The 19,000-nt window shown below is 35.7% G+C and overlaps 1 protein-coding gene across 6 annotated transcripts in view; it reads right to left on the bottom strand.

Annotated features, from left to right (window-relative positions):
• Positions 1–19,000, bottom strand: part of Znf407 (zinc finger protein 407) — a 433,003-nt gene that overhangs the window by 162,006 nt on the left and 251,997 nt on the right. For 4 of the 6 annotated variants that reach the window (XM_046448589.2, XM_046448588.2, XM_058580688.1 and 1 more), the window contains 3 exons: positions 13,901–14,067; positions 10,163–10,246; positions 1,586–1,706 (listed from right to left, as the gene is read on the bottom strand). In XM_046448589.2, the coding sequence (XP_046304545.1) occupies positions 1,586–1,706; positions 10,163–10,246; positions 13,901–14,067 (372 nt within the window). Of the gene's footprint in view, positions 1–1,585; positions 1,707–10,161; positions 10,247–11,249; positions 11,414–13,900; positions 14,068–19,000 lie in introns of those variants that run through there. The other 2 variants (XR_009227120.1, XR_009227121.1) reach the window with 2 other exon arrangements.

Below are 19,000 nucleotides of genomic sequence, written 5' to 3'. Positions count from 1 at the left end.
CACGGAAGGCAACTGCAGAATGCTCTCTGTAATAAAAAAAAAGTCATGTTTATTTTTATTATAGAGCACACTATCAGCACCTTAGAATTTCTGTTGTCAGTACCCTAGAACCTCTAATTAGATCGCCATTTTCCCAAATTTATAAGAAATACCAATCTAGTGTTACACAAAACCAGAATCCATAAAATGTTGAATGAATAAATAATTAAAGAATGAAATATATCTGTAATATCTCTGTACTATTCTATGACCTTTCACATAAAACTTAATGCAATAATATGGCTGATGATAGAGATTATGGCAATATATTTGCTGAATGCACAGGCTACATTCACAAGAATACAAAAACCTACTTTTTAAAGAAGGCTTGATGTTCAACATATACATTTTAATATTCAACAGAAGTGGCTGCATTTGAAGACACACCCCCGATGTCTTCTTATTGACATGCCTGGCAGTGACAGTGAGGTCTTCGGTCCAAGGCTGAAGACGGTGTCCTTTAACTGCCTGCCAACTGCATGGTGTCTCAGCTCACCTTTGGGCTCCATGAGCAGCATGGCATGGCTGGAAGCTCCATGCCCCAGTGTACCTTCCACCAGGCCTCTCTATGTGTTCCTCATCATAGAGCATTACTGCTGTCACTGAGTACTTCTGTGCTCTGGCTGATACAACTCAGCTGCCCCAGACCCAGTGCAATGACTGAGCATCCATAAACTCCAAGATGCCTTCCCCAGCATAAAATGCTACATGTGCCAACAACTACTCATCTGAGAACATACATCATGTACTTGAAATTTTGTCACCTTTCCTGCCATAGGCAAGATGCTCTCTGCTCTGTAGGGATTTTATCTGGGCTCAATGTGGTCCTTCTCCATATTCTCTTCTGCTCTCTCTTTTACTATTTGAATATGTATTATAATTACTTTTGAAAACGAAGTCACCAATTATGTTGTAATGTCCTTAAAGACAGAAAACACTTTTTATATCATCTTCCATTCTCAGTGAATGCTTTTCTCACAGCAGATGAGATGCCATACACATATCAAATAAAGGAATGAGCAAGAAAACCAGAAACCTGGGTGTAACAAAGGATTATCTGAAAACTAAGTATTAAGATTACAAAAATGTAAAAGAACTTTATATTTTGAACAGTCACTACAACCTAAATGACGCCATAATGGTGGATACATGTCATTATAAGTTTGTCCACACCCATAGGATGCATAACACCCTCAGTGAACCTGACTAAAATCTATTAGCTTTGGGTGATAAGAATGTGTCTGTGGAGGTTCATCAACTGTAAAAAGCAGATCATGTTGTTGGGGATATAGATAATGAGGAAGTCTCTCATGTGTAAGGGAAGAAGATATTTGGAAAATCTCTGTACCAACATTTCACTTTTACTATGAACCTAAAACTGATCTTAAAAAAAAAGTCTATATTTGAAAAGTCACTAAAATTAGGTACTATAATAAACTCCTAACCTAATATGCCTTATGCTTTAAAGTGTGCTAATTCATGTTGATCTTTTATTGATTTATTCAACAGGATCCAATTGTCACAGAAACCCATGTGGCCTCATTACCTGTAGTCACACCAGGGGCACCTGTAGGGTTTCTCTCCAGTGTGTACACGCTTATGCCGAGTCAAATGGGACTGGGTTGTGGAGGCAAAGTTACACTCATCACATTTGAAAGGTTTTTCTCCTGTAACATAACAAGAAATGTTGTACATGAATAATAACAACTGGTATTGATAATATAAAAAAACTTATTTCCATAAAATGTTTAATAATATCATTCAATGGATTCCATGCATTTAAGATACTTGAACATTTACTCTCACTTTCAGAGTGAGAAAGTTAGAACTTTTGTTTCTATACTAGAATATAAGCAAAAGGCTAAAGATTTATACGATCTGAAGAGAAACCAGAGTATAGAATATAAGCGAAGAATATAGTATATAGTTAAAGTGTATCTTTTACCAGTAGGAATCTAAATCATCTGTATAGAAGAACCATATCAAGAATGATTTAACAAACTATGTTACATTAAGGCAATTATAAAAATCTCAGGGAGGTTAAACCATGGAAAAGAATAAGATGTAGACATGCTCTGAATATAGAATGTAAAATTTATTAAATTCTTAGCATTAAATATGTATAAAAATAAATAAAATCAAGCTATAAATGGACACTACTTTTAAACTTAAACCTGCCAACCTAGGAAGAAACAGCCAGAACAAACACACAAAGAGCTAAGCTGCAAGGCCAGAGGGGACCAGAGGCTCTGTTCACTGGACAGCCTTCCTTCCTACCCACACTCCCCCTCACACGTACAAGGAATCACCCAGGTTCACCAGACTTTCACTTTACTAGTAACACTGAGAGTGAGCACCTGAAACATAGTTATTGAATTTTAATTAATGTAAATTTAAATTAAAAAAAATATTACACTATCAGCATTGAAAAGTGTTCAAAATGCACTGGAATAACTTGGGAGTATAAATCTATTTTTATTTGGGGAGGGCAGGTACCAGGGACAACTCAGGGGCACTCAAACACTGGGTCACATCCCCAGCCCCACTGTGTATTTTATTTAGAGTCAGTGTCTCACTGAGTTGCTTAGTGCCTTGCTTTTGCTGAGGCTGGCTTTGAACACAAGATTTTCCTGTCTCAGCCACAGGAGCCTCTGGGATTATAGCCATGTGCCACGTGGCCTGGCTATGAATCTACTCTTTGAAGTATTTTTATCAAATCTGAATACAGATAATATATTGCAGGTGATAATTTACCCTCTGAATTGAGAAATGCCAGACACATCAAATATATATCAAATTTCCATTTTTATTTATTTATTTTTTCCTTTTTGGTACTGGGGATTGAACCCAGGGCGCTTAACCACTAAGCTACATCCCCAGCCCTTTTTTCTATATATTTGTTTGAGGTAGGGTCTCACTAAGCTTCTAGGGCCTTGATAAGTTGCTGAGGCTGGCTTTGAACTCGAAATCCTCCTGCCTCAGCCAGTGGAACTGCTGGGAATATAGATATGTGCATTAATGCGTGGGCCAATTTCAAAATTTTTAATCCCAAATAATAAAATACTGTAGGTTATGTCATAATGACTTCATGTGGAAATAATAATTTGTATATTTTTGGTTAACTACAGAAATAAAATTTTACCTGTTCCTTTACTTTTTTCTTAATATGGCCACCAGGAAACAAAATTATACATGTGCAGTTCATATTACACTCCTACTGGACAGTGACAATCTAAAGAAATCCTCATGTCCCTATCCCCCAGAAAAAATTAATATGTAGTAATATTCTTCCAAACAGAGGTTCTTTCTGACAAATTTCACATACATCATAAATTAATTTTATGTTTCTCCATAATTCAACTTGTTACCTCTCATTTTCAGATTGTTGTGATGGCTTTGTAAGTATACTGATTTACTTAGAAAATGAAGGATCAAGTATCTTGTCATACAATCACATCTACTTGCCTATCACCAAACGTTCCTGAAATGACAATGTTTAGAAATTCATCCCACATGTTTCTTTATTAGGGCCTTACTTACAGCTGTGGATCACTCACTTATCCATAAACATCTCGTTTGATGGCATTTTCAAATGCAGCACAGTGGCATGGCTGGATGATGCCAGATGGGCTTCAATTTCAATCTGTTTTTGCCATATCTGAACAAACTACCTGTCAGACTTCTTGAGAAAGATCAGAAGGGGAATACCACCAAAACTCAGGGTACCTATTTGGGATTAAGATGGCAAAAAACACAGAAAAAGCACACTTATCAGAGTGTGCAGCGACCAGTTGCTCTTATTACTGTGAGAGCACTGCTGACCTTGGTTAAGTGCATGGACTCTCACAGAGAAGAGAGAAGGAGCACACAAGTGGCTCTCATCAAGAGCTCAGAACCAGTAAACAGATAAGCAGTTAGCACACAGAAAAAAATTAATGGGTTTGCATAGTAAGGGAACATGAAACAAATGTATAATTTAATGAATCCTGTCAGGAAATATTTCTGTTTGACTTATTCTTGTTGGAAGGAAGGAAGGAAGGAAGGAAGGAAGGAAGGAAGGAAGGAAGGAAGGAAGGAAGGAAAGATTGATTGGAGAATATCTTACTAAGTGAAATAAGCCAGTCCGCAAACACCAAAGGCTGAATGTTTTTTCTGATATGCAGATGCTAATTCACAATAGGTGGGGGTGGTTAGGGAAGAATAGAAATATTCTGGATTAGACAATAGGGAATGAAGGGAAGGGAGGGGGTATGGGAATAGGAAACATAGTAGAATGAATTGGACATTATATATGATTACTTAAGCTCTGTAATTCTACAACATGCACAACTAGAAGAATGAGAAGTTATACTCCGTATATGTATAATATGCCAAAAATACATGCTAATATCATGTATAACTAATTAGAAAAAATAAAAATATAACTGTAAATAAAAAGTGGGTCTGGAGATGTTGCTCAGTGGTTAAGTGCTCCTGGTTTCAATTACAAGTACCAAAAAATAAAAAAAAAACCCAAAAACAAAAACAAAAACAGAGAACCCCACTACATAAAGCACACTGATGAACTGATAAGTAAAAAACATCTTTGAGTTAGAAAGGATTTTTGTCTCTCTTCACCATTTTTTCCTTAAAGACATCCACCTGCAGCAGCCTCATCAAGCAATCACCCCAGGTCTCAATGACTCTTTGCTCTCAGCAAAGGAAACAATCAAGAATGTCTAAACTCATAGTTAAGCAACTTAAACTGCAGTGGACACACAACCACTGACACACAAAAGCGCACTCTCACGATGTTGGCAGATTTTGCTTTGAGAGGCAACAGGTTATTCATTTTGTATAAGCCTGAAGGAAAACAGGTCAACCTCTATGACATGGAAACACAAAACCAGCCACCCATATTTATACCAGAGTATGGTACATTCATCCTAAGAACTGAATTTGTTCTCTAAGTACAATGAAAAGTAATTTAACTTCATATCAATGTCAAACTTCAGTTCACAAAAAAATATCAATTATTTCACTAAATTAACTATATCTTTCAAGATTGACCCAGAAAGTATCAAGTACTATAAACTGTGCCAATGAGATATAACTGATACATAAAATATTTCCATATTTATTGTACGCACTGATGAAACTACTACCTCGATCAAGATAATGAACAAAGACAACCATTTTCTCCAAAGGACTCCTGTACCTGCCTCCTACTCACTCCATCTCCAAGCCAACACTTATCTGCTTTGTCACTGTATATTAATTAGCATTTTCTAGAAATTTATGTTCATGCAAACACATAGTATGAACCTTTTCTTATCTGGCCTCTTTCTCTCAGCACAGTTATTCTGTGGCTTATTTATGTTGCGGAGGGTAAACATACTTCATTTGTTTTCCTTGTTGAGTAGTATTCATTGTATGGATACTACTTATCCATACAATTTGCTTATCCATTTATACATTGAAGGTATCCAAGTTATTGTAATTTTGGGTACAAAAAATTAACCTGCTAAACATCTTCATGTACATGTATGTAAGCCATTGCATGTACATATATATATTTCCTTTTGTTTTGGATAAATTCCCAGCAGTAGGATGGCTGGGTGAAAAGGCAGATACACATTTCACCTTGTGTGAAACTGCCAAATTGTTTTCCAAAGAGGCTGGACCACCTAGATTCTTACTAGCTGTGTGTGAGAGGCCAGCTGCTCCAAATCTTCACCATTATCTGGTGTGGTCAGTACTTGCCTGCAGCATTTCTCTATGGATTGTGAGGCTCTTTCCATCCTTGGACTTATGAACCACAGTTTCATATGCTTCGGTGAAAATCTGCTAAAATCTTTATCTTTTTAATTTACTGTTTTCTGAGAACCATGTTTTCAGAGTTCTTTTGATGTTCTACTATGATTCTTTATACAACTTGTGATGTGCACGTACTTTCTCCCAATCTGTAATTTGTCTTTTCATCCTCATCTCAGTCTGTTGGTTGGTCTGTTTTTGTTTCCCTCCATTCTCCTTCCTTCTTTCTTCCTAAAAATTTTTGTAGTACACGGGATGAAACCCAGGACTTCACATATACTAGGTGAACACTACCACTAAGCAACATCCCCAGTTCTCTCAGTGTTTTTTTTAAAGAACATTAATTACTACTTTATAAGTTTTCAATTAATCATTTTTCAAGATTCTTCTTTTATGAATCAGCTGTTGCTGTCAAAACAAAGAAATCTTTGGTAATCCAAAACAAAAGTTTTTTTCCTATGATTTCATCTAGATTTTATACTTCTTTAAATTTTACACTGAGATTGCCTCTTTGGAGTGAATTTCTGTATATATATATATGTTACAGCTCTCTATTTAGGTCTTCTTAAATTTCTATCAGGGGTGTTACGAGGTTTCCACTGTAGGGCCTTTGCACATTTTTTCCTGAATTTAATTCTGAATATGATACCTTGTTTGAAAATATTTGACAAATATAAGCATAAGTCTATCTCTGGATTCCTTTCTATTCCACTGATTTATGTGTCCACTTTTATGCCAATAAAATATTGTCATAATTATGATAGCTGTATAAGACTGCAACTTAGTATAAAACTTTCCACTTTTAATAAAATGACTCTAAATAGTTAAGCAATTTATGATTTTAATTATGCAAATTCACAATTTTATTCTGATGCCTCCATTCCCTCTAAATGTCTGTAAAATGTTTTGGTGTGACAATTCACTGCCATTTGTTCACCGCACCCTCCTTGCCCAACATCCTTGAGCTATTCATTCTTCATGAATTTGAAAGGTATCTGAAGATTGCAAAAAAAGTGACATTATAGACCTTATCGCCTATGTCAGTGGGGCAAATTAAAGATCTGAGATCTTCAAACTTAATTTCCTTAGTTTGGGAGTTTAACAATCTCTTTTTAAAAAATGTGTTTAATACAGTTTATTTCAGGTGAACTTTCATTGTATTTTTATTGAACAAAATTTAAATCTAAAAGCAACACATTTTAAAAAAAGGATGCCATTTACTTTCTTTATAATTCAAATAATTTTAAGTTCACAGTAGGTAGCATTATATTGTTGTAAATTACAAAATGTCACAACATATCTACTTTGACCATATCATAGGTTAAGTTGTGGAATACTGAAATATTTTAAATTATATATGGGCTGGAAGGAAAAAAGAGAATGTAACAAAAATGTTATGCTACCCAAAATGCTAAGGAAGGCTCACACTTATCTGAGTTCTCAACAGTGTAAGAATCTCACTTCAACTTTATAAACTCCAGTTTATTCAAATCTGTACATGATAGTTAATTTGCAATTCATGTATTTTGCTATATGTTCAATACTTTTTCTCTAATATGCAATTTGGTAATTTTTGAAATCACTTGTGGTGATTTCTTCAGGGGGAAAAAAAGAAACAACACTGCAGAAACACAGAAGGAGTTTCTTGTTAGTCTCAATACACAATCAAAATATAAACCCAACCTCAAGACTCAAAAGTTGGAAAGAAAAACAGATTTGAAATAAAAATTTTGGTGTGCTAAATATTTGTTAATTATTTAAAATAAGAAATAGTGTATGAAGAGGTATATAAACATGCTTAAGGAAGATCTTCTAATGAAGGACTGACTGGAAAGAGAGCTTTTGAATTCCTTGCCATTCCAAAGCTGAAAGAATGAATAAAACCAAGTAACATATTAAAACTCAAATAACGCTACCTATAAGGCAAGAGGGCTACCCTTTCAAAAAAGCAGAATAAGGAAGAGTTCCCCAAATCTTTGTATTTTTCTCTACATGAGACAATAGGACTTGGTTGTTCAGATTATATGTATGGGCTTACATATAATCTTAGCTAATATAACCAACCAGGAATACTTTGCACCTTTCTATCGGGTAACCTGATAGAAAAGTAGAAGAAAGAGCAGGGACATCAGAATAGCTTGTCACCACAGAGCAGTGTCCTTTTGTGTGTCAACCATCTGTCAGACTGGCTGCCACATCTCCAGGAAATCACACTCTGCATTCCTTTGGGTGGGCTGGGTTATTACGCTGGCCAGGACTCTTCAACTGCATGTGAGGACTGGTTCCTGTGCCCTTGAATCAAGGGTCTCTGACAGGTGATAAAAATAAATCTCAGAACAGAAGATGTTTTGTTTCAGCCCCCTAGACAGTCTGTATTGCAACAGGGAATTATTTACGCCATTTGGAACACTTTGGATACCTATCCCTTTCCAAACCGATTATAATTTGCGTGGGCACTCTGTGGTAAAAAGGTAAACCATGTCAAAGTGGGACACATCAGAGAAATACAGATTTCAAATGTACCATTTGAGTCTGGCCTTGGGAAATAAAAAGTTGTATGTTGCTGAAACATTTTAAATCCAGCATAAAAGCTAAGTGCCTAGACTGAGTTGTACAGAGCTGTTTGTTGACACCAACAATCTGAAGAACTGACTTTGGTATTAAAGAATCATGTTTGATTTGTGCCAGAGAGGCAGATAAATGCCAGAAAGACAGATACCTCTGTCTGTGAGACATTGTCCTATATGGTATAAAGTTAATAGCAAAGTAATAAGGAGACTCTGGACCTGACATAAAATATAAACTTATGCTGGCTCAATGCAGGCTTCTTGATCGATCCATCAGCTAGAAGGCCTGTGATCGCAGCTCTACGGTCTCCACTGTAGGACAAAGAGGGACAATACCTAGTGGCAGAGGTGGCACAGTGGGAGTCTACTGTCCCCTGGGGCTACACCAGATGAAACAAGGAGAACTACAGGGACATTTAAATCATAATACTTTGAGCACGAATAAACTGAAAACATTATGAATAAAAATCCTAATGAACACACTATTTATGCACTTATTTCCAACTATTCCACTGGAGTGGTCAAGGATAACTGCCTTTTCTGTCATCTTAAAATAATGCATAATATTCCTTAAAATAATGCATGCACAGTGGCTCCTGGAAACTTACAATGAAATTTTATGTGTTTAAAGTACATCTATGTTTCCAATATCATGCTAGACTGGAAATTTTCTTTTGAATCAACAGTTCTTATTCCAGATGGAAATTCGAATCATATACATGCAAGATCTAAAAGCAATAACTGGCATTCATTTTCATTGATCCTACAAATACCATCTTGGGCACGAAAGTTGACTGTACCCATTCAACATAGCATTTCAAGAATCATAATGTACCATAAATAACACATTTCACATACTTTAATTTCATGCCATTCACGGTGTGACTCTCACACTCAACCATCCTCATGTACAAAAGTAAAAATACAATACTTTGTTATCACTATGTTACCACATGACTTATCATCTTAACAAGGTAAGATCTGGTATAGTAAAATGTGGTTCTGTTAATAGCTTCAAGGGACAACTGCCATGAATCCATACCGTCCCAAACACATATAATTTAGAATTACAAAAATAATTACTTATAAGACCCATTAGATTACACAAAGTAGGAAACAAATTTGAGAATGTTTAAAACTTCTCATTCATAAGTGTTCATAGTCAACGAATCCATTTTATTTTGTTCAATCACCAAGAATGTACACATAATGTGAGGAGAGGGAGATTCTCTTCAATGACCATAATTATCTCTTATGTTGTTCCTTTATTTCCATTAATAATTAATATTAAGAATAACTTATTAAACAGCACAGCCTTCAAATCACATTAACTCACAGACTGACTGACCAATAGAAGGGAAGGGCAGGGAGGCAGAGAGATAGACAGGAGTTGGGCAGATAACACATAAGGGAGCTAAGTAGGCAGGTGGGTACAGAGGCATGAGGTGGGGGAGGAGGGGGGAGGACCACCAACACTGGCCCCCCTATTCACACCCACAAGCTTAGGGAGCCACTGTTTTTATTTTTTTCTCCTATTTAACATAATTTACTGGGGACATCTGAATATCTGATTCCTGAAATATGTAACACATCTACTTTTTAAATGTATAAAAATAGATAATTTAAAATCTTACATTATTCAAATAGAATTCTCTATAGGTCCTCAGATTTCATAGAAGTTAAACAGAAAAGAAAAAATGAGGTAAAAAATGGTGGCTGGGATATCTGACACCATGTTCTCTCTCTGTAGACTTGGTACTGACCTGTGTGCTGCCTACGGTGCTTGGTGAGGGCGTGTCGGGTCCCACCGGCAAAGCCGCAGAGGTCACACAGAAACGACTTCTCGCCTGTTGCAACAATAAACAGATGAGGGACTGCGGAGGTCACAGATCATTAAAACATATCTATCAAGGCTTTCAGGGTTACTAATTCCTCCAATCAAATGTTTCCATGTAAATATGTCAAATGGGAATGAAATTACCACTGCGGTTTATTGACTGTGATAAAATCTGAAAAGCACCACTGAACATAATTACATACTTGTCAGACCCATAAAAATTAGCTTTATTATCAATGGAATGGTTTTGTACAACTTCATTTCTGGTAGATGTCTTCCAGATGGGGCTGCTTTATGCACTTGAACAGTTTTTATGCATATCCTGATTTTTTACAATTCCCATACATCTGGCCTTTCCGAGCTAAGTAAAGATTGCTTGGAATTGTTAATATACAGTATATATGATTCTGCTTACATAAAACATATTGAATTTTCTAACAACTTAAGAATATTGAATTGTTTTTACCTATTCTATCTGGGTCTTGTTTAATCACTTCTACTTATGATATGAATTAAATGGTTTCTTTGAACATACTGAAGATCCTGAAACAATGAAATCTACATTACTCAGTACCAACAGCAATTCAATGCTGTTTATGCTTCTTGAACTTTCATGGCATAGGAAAGGAAGTCTACGGATTGCTAAAGAAATTCTATAAAAATTCATACTATTTATCTTTAATGATAGCTCTGGACTTGAACCCTCTGCAACAATTAAAGACAGATTTGGCAGATGTAGTAATGTTATAAGTGGTGAAAGTGCTCATTTTTTTTTAGCCTTTTTTACACAAACTAATATCTTGCCCTACAGTTTATAAATACAATATATCTTTCTACTGTTGCTTATTTAGGCAGTAAGATCTGGCCAGCTAGGCAGTTCATCCCACAAGACTCACAAAGAAGGGCAAAACAGAATAAAAATGCTAACCTTGGAGAGATTCAGTGAAATTATAAAATACTTTTCCTGAAATAAAATAAATCACTTGTAATCTATATCTACCCCATTTACTCACTCAGACATTTAATGCAACAAGTCTTTCCCAGGTTTGCCCATATCAATCTGCTTTGTCCTAGAGTTTTGGTACATTATAACAGAGAGTTAGCTTGCCATGTTAGGGGAAGCTGAAATTGCCTTCGTAAGGTCAGAATGAACAGTAAACATAGAAAGGCAGAATACCTGTGGTAATTGAAAAAAAAATATTTCCATTACTTAAGAGCACTATTGGCTTTTATAATTTAAAGGAACACTTATTAATAAGAAACCTTTAAAAAAATGTTTGCTCCTATTTCCCAATGCTATGTTATATTGTTTATTATTAAAAAAATGAAGCTGAATTAAATATTTTTACTATCTTTACTTTCTTATTTCTGGGTTAAATTTATTTCTTGGCATCATTAATTCATTATAGACAAAACAGAGTAGATGGGCTGTGAAGAATAAAGTGTAATTATAATCACTCATTTAATTATTTAATCAATTTGAAATATAAATCTTTCTAACTAGCTGTTGTATCAATTAAATAACACTGAAGTAGACTTTTTGTTATTCCCCAAAGACAATTTGCTTGTTGATATTAGCATACTATTCTATGTTGAGGCAAAAATGTTCTGTCCAATTTCTTCATTACCCCAGCTTTCCGGGCTCTCTTTTGGGTGTACTGGCACAAACACACATTCCCACAGATGTAGAAAGCAGGTAAGGCACTCAGGCGGGGTATGAGGGTGTATCACTACACACAGGCACAGGCACGCATACATGCATTCTGCAGTGTGTGCAGCAGGAATGTCAGTGTGGCAGCACTCAAATGTCACACTTTCTAAACAGAAATGAGTATTCTTATTGCTTTTGAATTCAAGAAAAAGTGTTTTTCCTTCCTGTCATTTATGAACTTCTTTGTGACCTATATCTTTTCTTCTAAAATAAAAAAAAATTCTCATAGGATTTACATTCTATATATCTGTATCTGTATTGATATATCACATATATGTGTATGTTGTATATAGTAAGTTCTAGTCCTATCCCTATTTTAAAATAAATATAAAGACACAAAGAAAAAACTTATTCATTTTCCATGTGATTTGATTCTGGATACATTAGTGACCTTGATTTTTTGATGTGTAGGATTTTATTTAGGATGTTAGTCTCCAATGTATTGTGTGTCATATTTACCTTGGTGGCTTGATTTGTTTTTCATTCTAAATTCAATTTTCACTTGCTTTGGGGGGTAGTTAGGGTTAAACATTGGGCAAAAGAATATTTTTTGAGAAAACAAGAAAAAGCTCAATGCACTATTTCACTTAATAAAGAGGGGGTTCATTAGCATGTCATATTTTTACATTGAGATTTAATAGAAGACTTCTTTTCATAACAACTTGTATTAGTTTCAAGTGTGCCATTCTGCATTCAAATGTAGAAAGACACGGAAACCAATCCTTTATTTTCTATTAGAAAACAGCCACTGTCCCCTATCTCTCATTATGGTGCAGACTACAAGACCTAACAACAAAAATCTATATTATTGATCCAGCCAAGTCTCCACAATTATTCTTTAGAAGGAAACGCCGACGATAAATTACATCTGCACTGGCTTTTCATCTGCTGCTCGATATAAGTGATCTCTCAGGGCAGGCTGGAGACCTTAAATCGTCAACACCCTTGTCAAGGAAGCTAAGGAGGCCTAGGCTTCCCACAAACTGCTTCAGAAGAACTTTTAACCTATAATTTCTAACAATAATATAGGATTTTTGGCAATGAGAAGAACATTTGAGAATGCTGATTAAAATTTATTATTCTTTTCACTGAAATAAAATACATTCTGAGAGGTGTAAAGAAGACCACAAAAATACCAAATAGTTCACAGTAATATAGTTATACTGATATAAGGAAAGCACTCAGACATAAGCATATAAGGAAGTTTTCGGCCCACTGTAATAAGACAAAGAAAAACAAATCATAAACACAGCACATGACAACAGCACACACATGGAATCTATAGTGATGAAGGCCCTAACTGAGCATTCTCAGTACTATGCCCAATAGAGGTGTGTTCTCAACACTGTTTTTGCTATCAATCTGTTTAAATTCCAGAGTCCTTTCTATGTCTTCATGCAAATTTATGTTAATTTATTCCTTTTAATGTTTATTTTTCTGAAAAAAATTTTCAGTAACTCAATATAGATTAGTCTCTATGTGTTATCAAAAACTTAGACCTGACAGCATTATTTCCTGAAGAAAGGCATTAACTTTTTTAAAACTTTTAAGTAGTAAGTAAAATCAAGACTCAATATTATGCAAATATATTATGGGACCTAGAACATGTAGGTAAGAAAAGAGAAGACTTGCTCTCTTTGAAAACTTAATATTCCAAACGATCCTTCACAAAAATCACATCTAAAAAGATGTGTCAATACATATACTCACACATGCGTGCACATGCGCGCACACACACACACTCTATAAATGAGGTTCCAGATATGAACCTATGCATGCTCACAAGCATGCACACACGCTTTAAAATGTCAATTTAAAGCTACCCTGAGTATTACTGAAAGGTAATAAATGATATCATACATTTTCATATGCAATTACTACATCTTAAACACATTCTATGACTAGGACAGTTCCCTCCTGCTCAGCCAATGGGATAGAAGGGGCGTGGCACACCTGTGTGTGTCCTGTAGTGGTCTTTCATCGCAGAGGCTGTGAGGAATGAATAATGGCATGTGGGCCAGGTACACTTAAATGGCTTTTCTCCCGTGTGGAGTTTCATGTGGTTGTTCAGGGCCCACTTCTCTGTGAAACTTCTATCACATAAGTGACATGTAAATTTCCTGCATGAAAGAGAGAGAAAACAATGTAAATACTGCCTGCACAGGAACATCAAAGGCCCCAGATGGACCCTGGGTAACCCTGGAGTGTGGCGTGCACACAGCCTCTGTGAGGAGAACTGCAGGCCTGGTCTGTCATGTCTGTATAACCAGGCATTGATTTTTCTGTCGAGGCCTGGCACTTCAGCCATTTATTCTCTGCTTTGCGGTTGGGCCCAACGGGTTTGAAAAATTCTGTTACAGTCCAGTCACCCCTGAGGCAAAAGTGAGAATAGATTTCACCTGTACAGGCCTACACCACTTATCCAGGGCATAGGCTGTCAGAGCAAAGGCTAAATGAAATGCTATCCATACTCCACCACTCAGACAAGCCCTGCTGCCTGCCAGGCGGGTGGCTGGTGCTGCTGCAACTGTGCCTCGCCTCAGACACCCAGCAGCCCACACCACAAAGCTCCCAGGGAGAAAAGGGAGTCCCTATGACTCCCTGATTGAGGGGGCCTCTGGGTTATCACACTGGTACCCAAAAAAAAGCTCCTTTGATAAAGGCAAAAACATCTGAACTGTAGATTGTTATAAAAAGAGTCTCTGACCGAAAGAAATTGCAAGTTATTTCCTATATGGTAGGGGAGGGTGGCTGAAAATAATCAATAAGTATTTACATAATAAAATATTTCAGGTTCCAAGTTCAGTTTAAGCTTTTAAGACTCTTAATAATAAAGGAAATGTGAACCTTTAATATATTCCCTGGTTGATCTTATCATCTCTTTGCAAAAACCTACATTTATAAGGTCATCACTAAAAATTACTTTTTACATTTAATACTACTGGGTTTAAAACAATCCCTCTGACAATGAGTCTAGTAAATTAATTTGGGATGATTAACAATCAAATAAAAGCAAATTAAAATTCAATAATCAAAAGTAAAACATTTTAATAAGTTGATAGGCATCATGTCATGGCAGTTGACATCAACCACATTCAAGTAAACTGCACTTTTATCCAGTTAGTACAATTAAAAATGTAAAGATCATAGCACTCTTGTCTTAAGTTATGAACGAAGAGCTCTATAAAGAGAATAAACTTCCATAAAGGCTTTAATCATGACTTTACAGATTTCTTTAGCCTCATTAGGGCAGATTAACAATCCCAGCTCCAAATAGAAAACTTTTCCATTTTGGGGTATATGTGAATTACTTTAACAAATAAAACATTCAGGCTTACTATTATGAACCAAATTATAAATTGCCTTTTATAAAAATCTCTCATTGTGTATATTTATAAAGTTAAATCTTAAATGGAATAGAAGCATTGCTAAATATTTTAGAAATGCCATAACATATCATAAGTGCTTCATTAATAGTAAATTGCTAATTTATTTATCTCTACAATGTACGTGAAGAAACACTATATTTACATCCATTAATGCAGTCTGATTTCAAAATTACTATATCATTTGATCATTGCTTACTGGTACTAGAGAATGACAAATATAACTAAATACTTTGAAATTCACTGAAAAAAAAATCATGTCTGTATATCTCTTTGACAGGTCTTCATGCATTTAACATTTCAAAACCATGACAGGGATCTTATTTCCAAGATAAATTCCCCTATCTACTTATTTCTTCATGTATTTATTGTGGATCTAACCTTCTCCTACAAGAAATAAATAAGGAGGTTAAATAGATGCTATCTTTTAACAAATAGTTTCTCCAGACTGTATTACAACTTCATGAATGACAAAATAAATCCCTCATTTTAAAATCTACCATGATGTACATTTAACAAAATTACCTGTATGAAACCTCAATATATGTACTCTATTAGTCATATGTAATAAAAATGTTAAACTAAAGCTCAGTGCCTGTCATAAAACAACAAAAGCCAGATAACAAAGAAGTAAGACTACCACTGGACTTTCAGAAAACCTCATATGTTTTACAATCTGCTTTATGAAAATAAATAAGTTCACCCACTGACAGCTTGAAAAGAACTGGAAATATTACCAATGTAAACTGTCTTTATAAAGATTAAGACCTACTCATTGATGGCATGTCTCCTGGAATTACACAAATTTTGACCCTCAAATATTCTAAAATACTTGCCTTCACTCAACATCAGTGGGGAATTCTGTCATCTCCCAAGGGACTCTGGCTCTCCTGGGGCTTGGAGAAATGTCGCCAGGAGACACCATGAGCTAAAACAAAGGAGTGTCAAGTGTGTGCTCTGGATGGAATTTAGAAGCACCTGACCATCTGCCACTGCAAAAACACTGTCTGGAGAGTTCAGAACAATCAAGGAAAATGCCTCTCAAGGAAATTACAAGATACTAAGAAAGAAAAACTATTCACAAAAATAAACTCTATGCTAGGAAAAAATGTAACGTGCCATCATAAATTTAAAACAAGGGCAATAACGAGATAGGAGAGATTAGAGACTTCCCAGAGGTGGCCTTTAATTTAGACTTTAAAAGGTAGGTGACAACTGGAAATGTAGAGCCAGCAGGAAAAATTCCAATCTTAGGAAACGCATGAAAATGCCTTGTATCTGGGAGGAAAGGCACTGGGAGTGCCCTGCCCAATGGGACTCCACACTGCCTGCAGAGTCCTGAGTGCAGCCTACACGGCCAATCAGGGGTATGGCAAAGCCCTGTGACTCAAGGTGTGAGGTTAAAGGTCATAAAATATTTTCTATCCACCTGTGGTGTTTTTACATAAGAAACTTCTTGCCTAATTGAATTTGTAATAAAAAGATGTTTACTTTGCAAAACTAAGCTAGTGGAGACAATTTTTTAAGAAGGTCAGTTGAAGGATGTACAAAGGTAACTAATGGGCAATCTTTTCGAGATTACAGCATTAGAGGGTAAATAATATAAGCACCTGAAAGAACATCATGACATTTGGTTCACCCTACCAGTAAAGCCAGAAAACGGCCTAGTACTCAGTGGAGTTGTATGAATTATTTCATACCACCTGGATGAAATGAACTGTGATGAAGAGTTTGAGTTCTTCCTCTAATCTCACAGCTTTCAGAATCCGAATTCAAAATGTGGACATCACAGTAAAAGGAGTCATTCATCAAGCCTCCCAGTTTTCCAATATTTGGTCTTTCTCCTTCCCTGGCACTCATATTGGTTCACAAATGGTGGTCTATCTCAAACCAAAAGGAACGCAGAGCTGCACCTACGGCAGTGATCTACATGCACAGACAACAGCCATGTTTTCTATATTTGCTTTCTTTTGGGACTACAAGCTTTTGAAACTAAATTTTAAATTTCTAAACATCTATAAATCCATATTTTTAAAAAACGTAATAGCACAGCAGAGGCATGAGAAACATGCTCAGCAGAATGTCTTTTCTGAGCAGAGAAACCGACTCCCTTGCTATTGGCAGCTGCTCTGGCTCCTAAATTCTTTGTATCTGCTTCATGTTTACTGAAGATACACCCACCATGCAGTGCTGTTAGATCTTGAATCAAAAGGGCTCAGCTTGTTCCCTCCCCTTCCCTTCCCAGGGCTTCACGAGATATATTTACTAGATACAAAGAGATTGGAAAAGTTGCAAAAGGAAACAAAATCACAAGCCAAAGAAATCAAAATGATACCAGATTTCTCACCAGACACCTGGGTAATCAGAAGGCAATGTAGGAATGACCAGGAAATTTGGGGGAAAATAATTTCAATGGTATAATGTTATTTATAACATCTTTAGCAAGTCCAACCAAGAGGTGTTTTCATTAGAGTTCCTGGGATGGAGATGTCTATGATGAGAAAAAATGTTTGAAATAAAGCCCTTTTTTGCTTATGGGAAACTTGTTGTGGCAGTCAACTTAGAGTTAATCTTTTAGTACAAATGTATAAGGATTCCTAAATTAAACAGGGATTCCTAAATAAAATCAAAGAATTTTTCCGGTATTTTGTTATGAGAGGGCTCTCTACCCTTAGCACTCCTGTCAACCTACAGTGGCCCTAAGTGCTCTGCCTGCTATATTCAGGGGCAGCAGTAGAGGACAAAAGGGTTGGAAAGTGCCAAGGAACTTTTTTCAGAAAGTTTCTTTTTGCAAAGTAGAAGTAACACGCTCAAGATTTAAATCCACATCTCCAGCTTTGAAGAAAATATACTAAATAGCCCCACTGTGAGCTATATAACAAAAACTAGAAATTCTCATCTGGGTGTTATTAGGTATCATGGACAAAGGACAAAAAATAAGTAAAGGAGCTAAATTATGATTATATTAATAACAGGTCTGTCTTTATAGATATTGTGGGCTTAGTCTCTGTTAAAGTATTTGCCTGCTTTTAAATGTCTAAATGGCAAATTATACTGTTTACATTGGTATAACATTTATAATGTCATCTTTCCATATTATAAAAGTATCAAAAAATGAATTTTTATACTTGTCCCTCAAATTATGTATTTAAATATTATTTTTTAAAAATTAAACTCTAGTAGGTAGATATTCATTTTATTAGAAACTCAAATGAAAAATCTGCATACATTCCAACTATATACAAAGATACAAGTATTTTGAAAAAATGCTCTTAATTTATTTTTAAAAAGAATTAAGATAAGAAGTATCATCAATATATTTTTATGTTGTTTCCTAATCAGTACAATTCAGGATGATTCTGAAATATAATCACGTTTGCTATACTTTTTAAAGTAAACATGTTCTATTTCTGTCTTTTATTCCATAATAATCTATTTATTTCAAGTTAGATGCCACTGAGAAACACTGTGCTGTGGAGGTGGGAGTACTAAGGATTAATCCTGTGGACCTCTACCACTGAGCCACATTACCAGTCCTTTCTTTGATTTGATTTTGAGACATTCAGAGACAGGGTCTCACTCAATTGCCCAAGCTAGCCTTGAACATGCTGTTTTCCTGCTGTAGCCTCCTGTGTAGTGAAGATTATAGCTGTGCACCACTTTGCAT

Source organism: Marmota monax, unplaced genomic scaffold (genome assembly GCF_021218885.2).
Source record: "Marmota monax isolate L192 unplaced genomic scaffold, Marmota_monax_Labrador192_F-V1.1 WCK01_AAM20220418_F8-fsc00060, whole genome shotgun sequence".
Classification (NCBI taxonomy): Eukaryota; Metazoa; Chordata; class Mammalia; order Rodentia; family Sciuridae; genus Marmota; species Marmota monax.
This window is presented reverse-complemented; position numbering and strand designations above follow the sequence as displayed.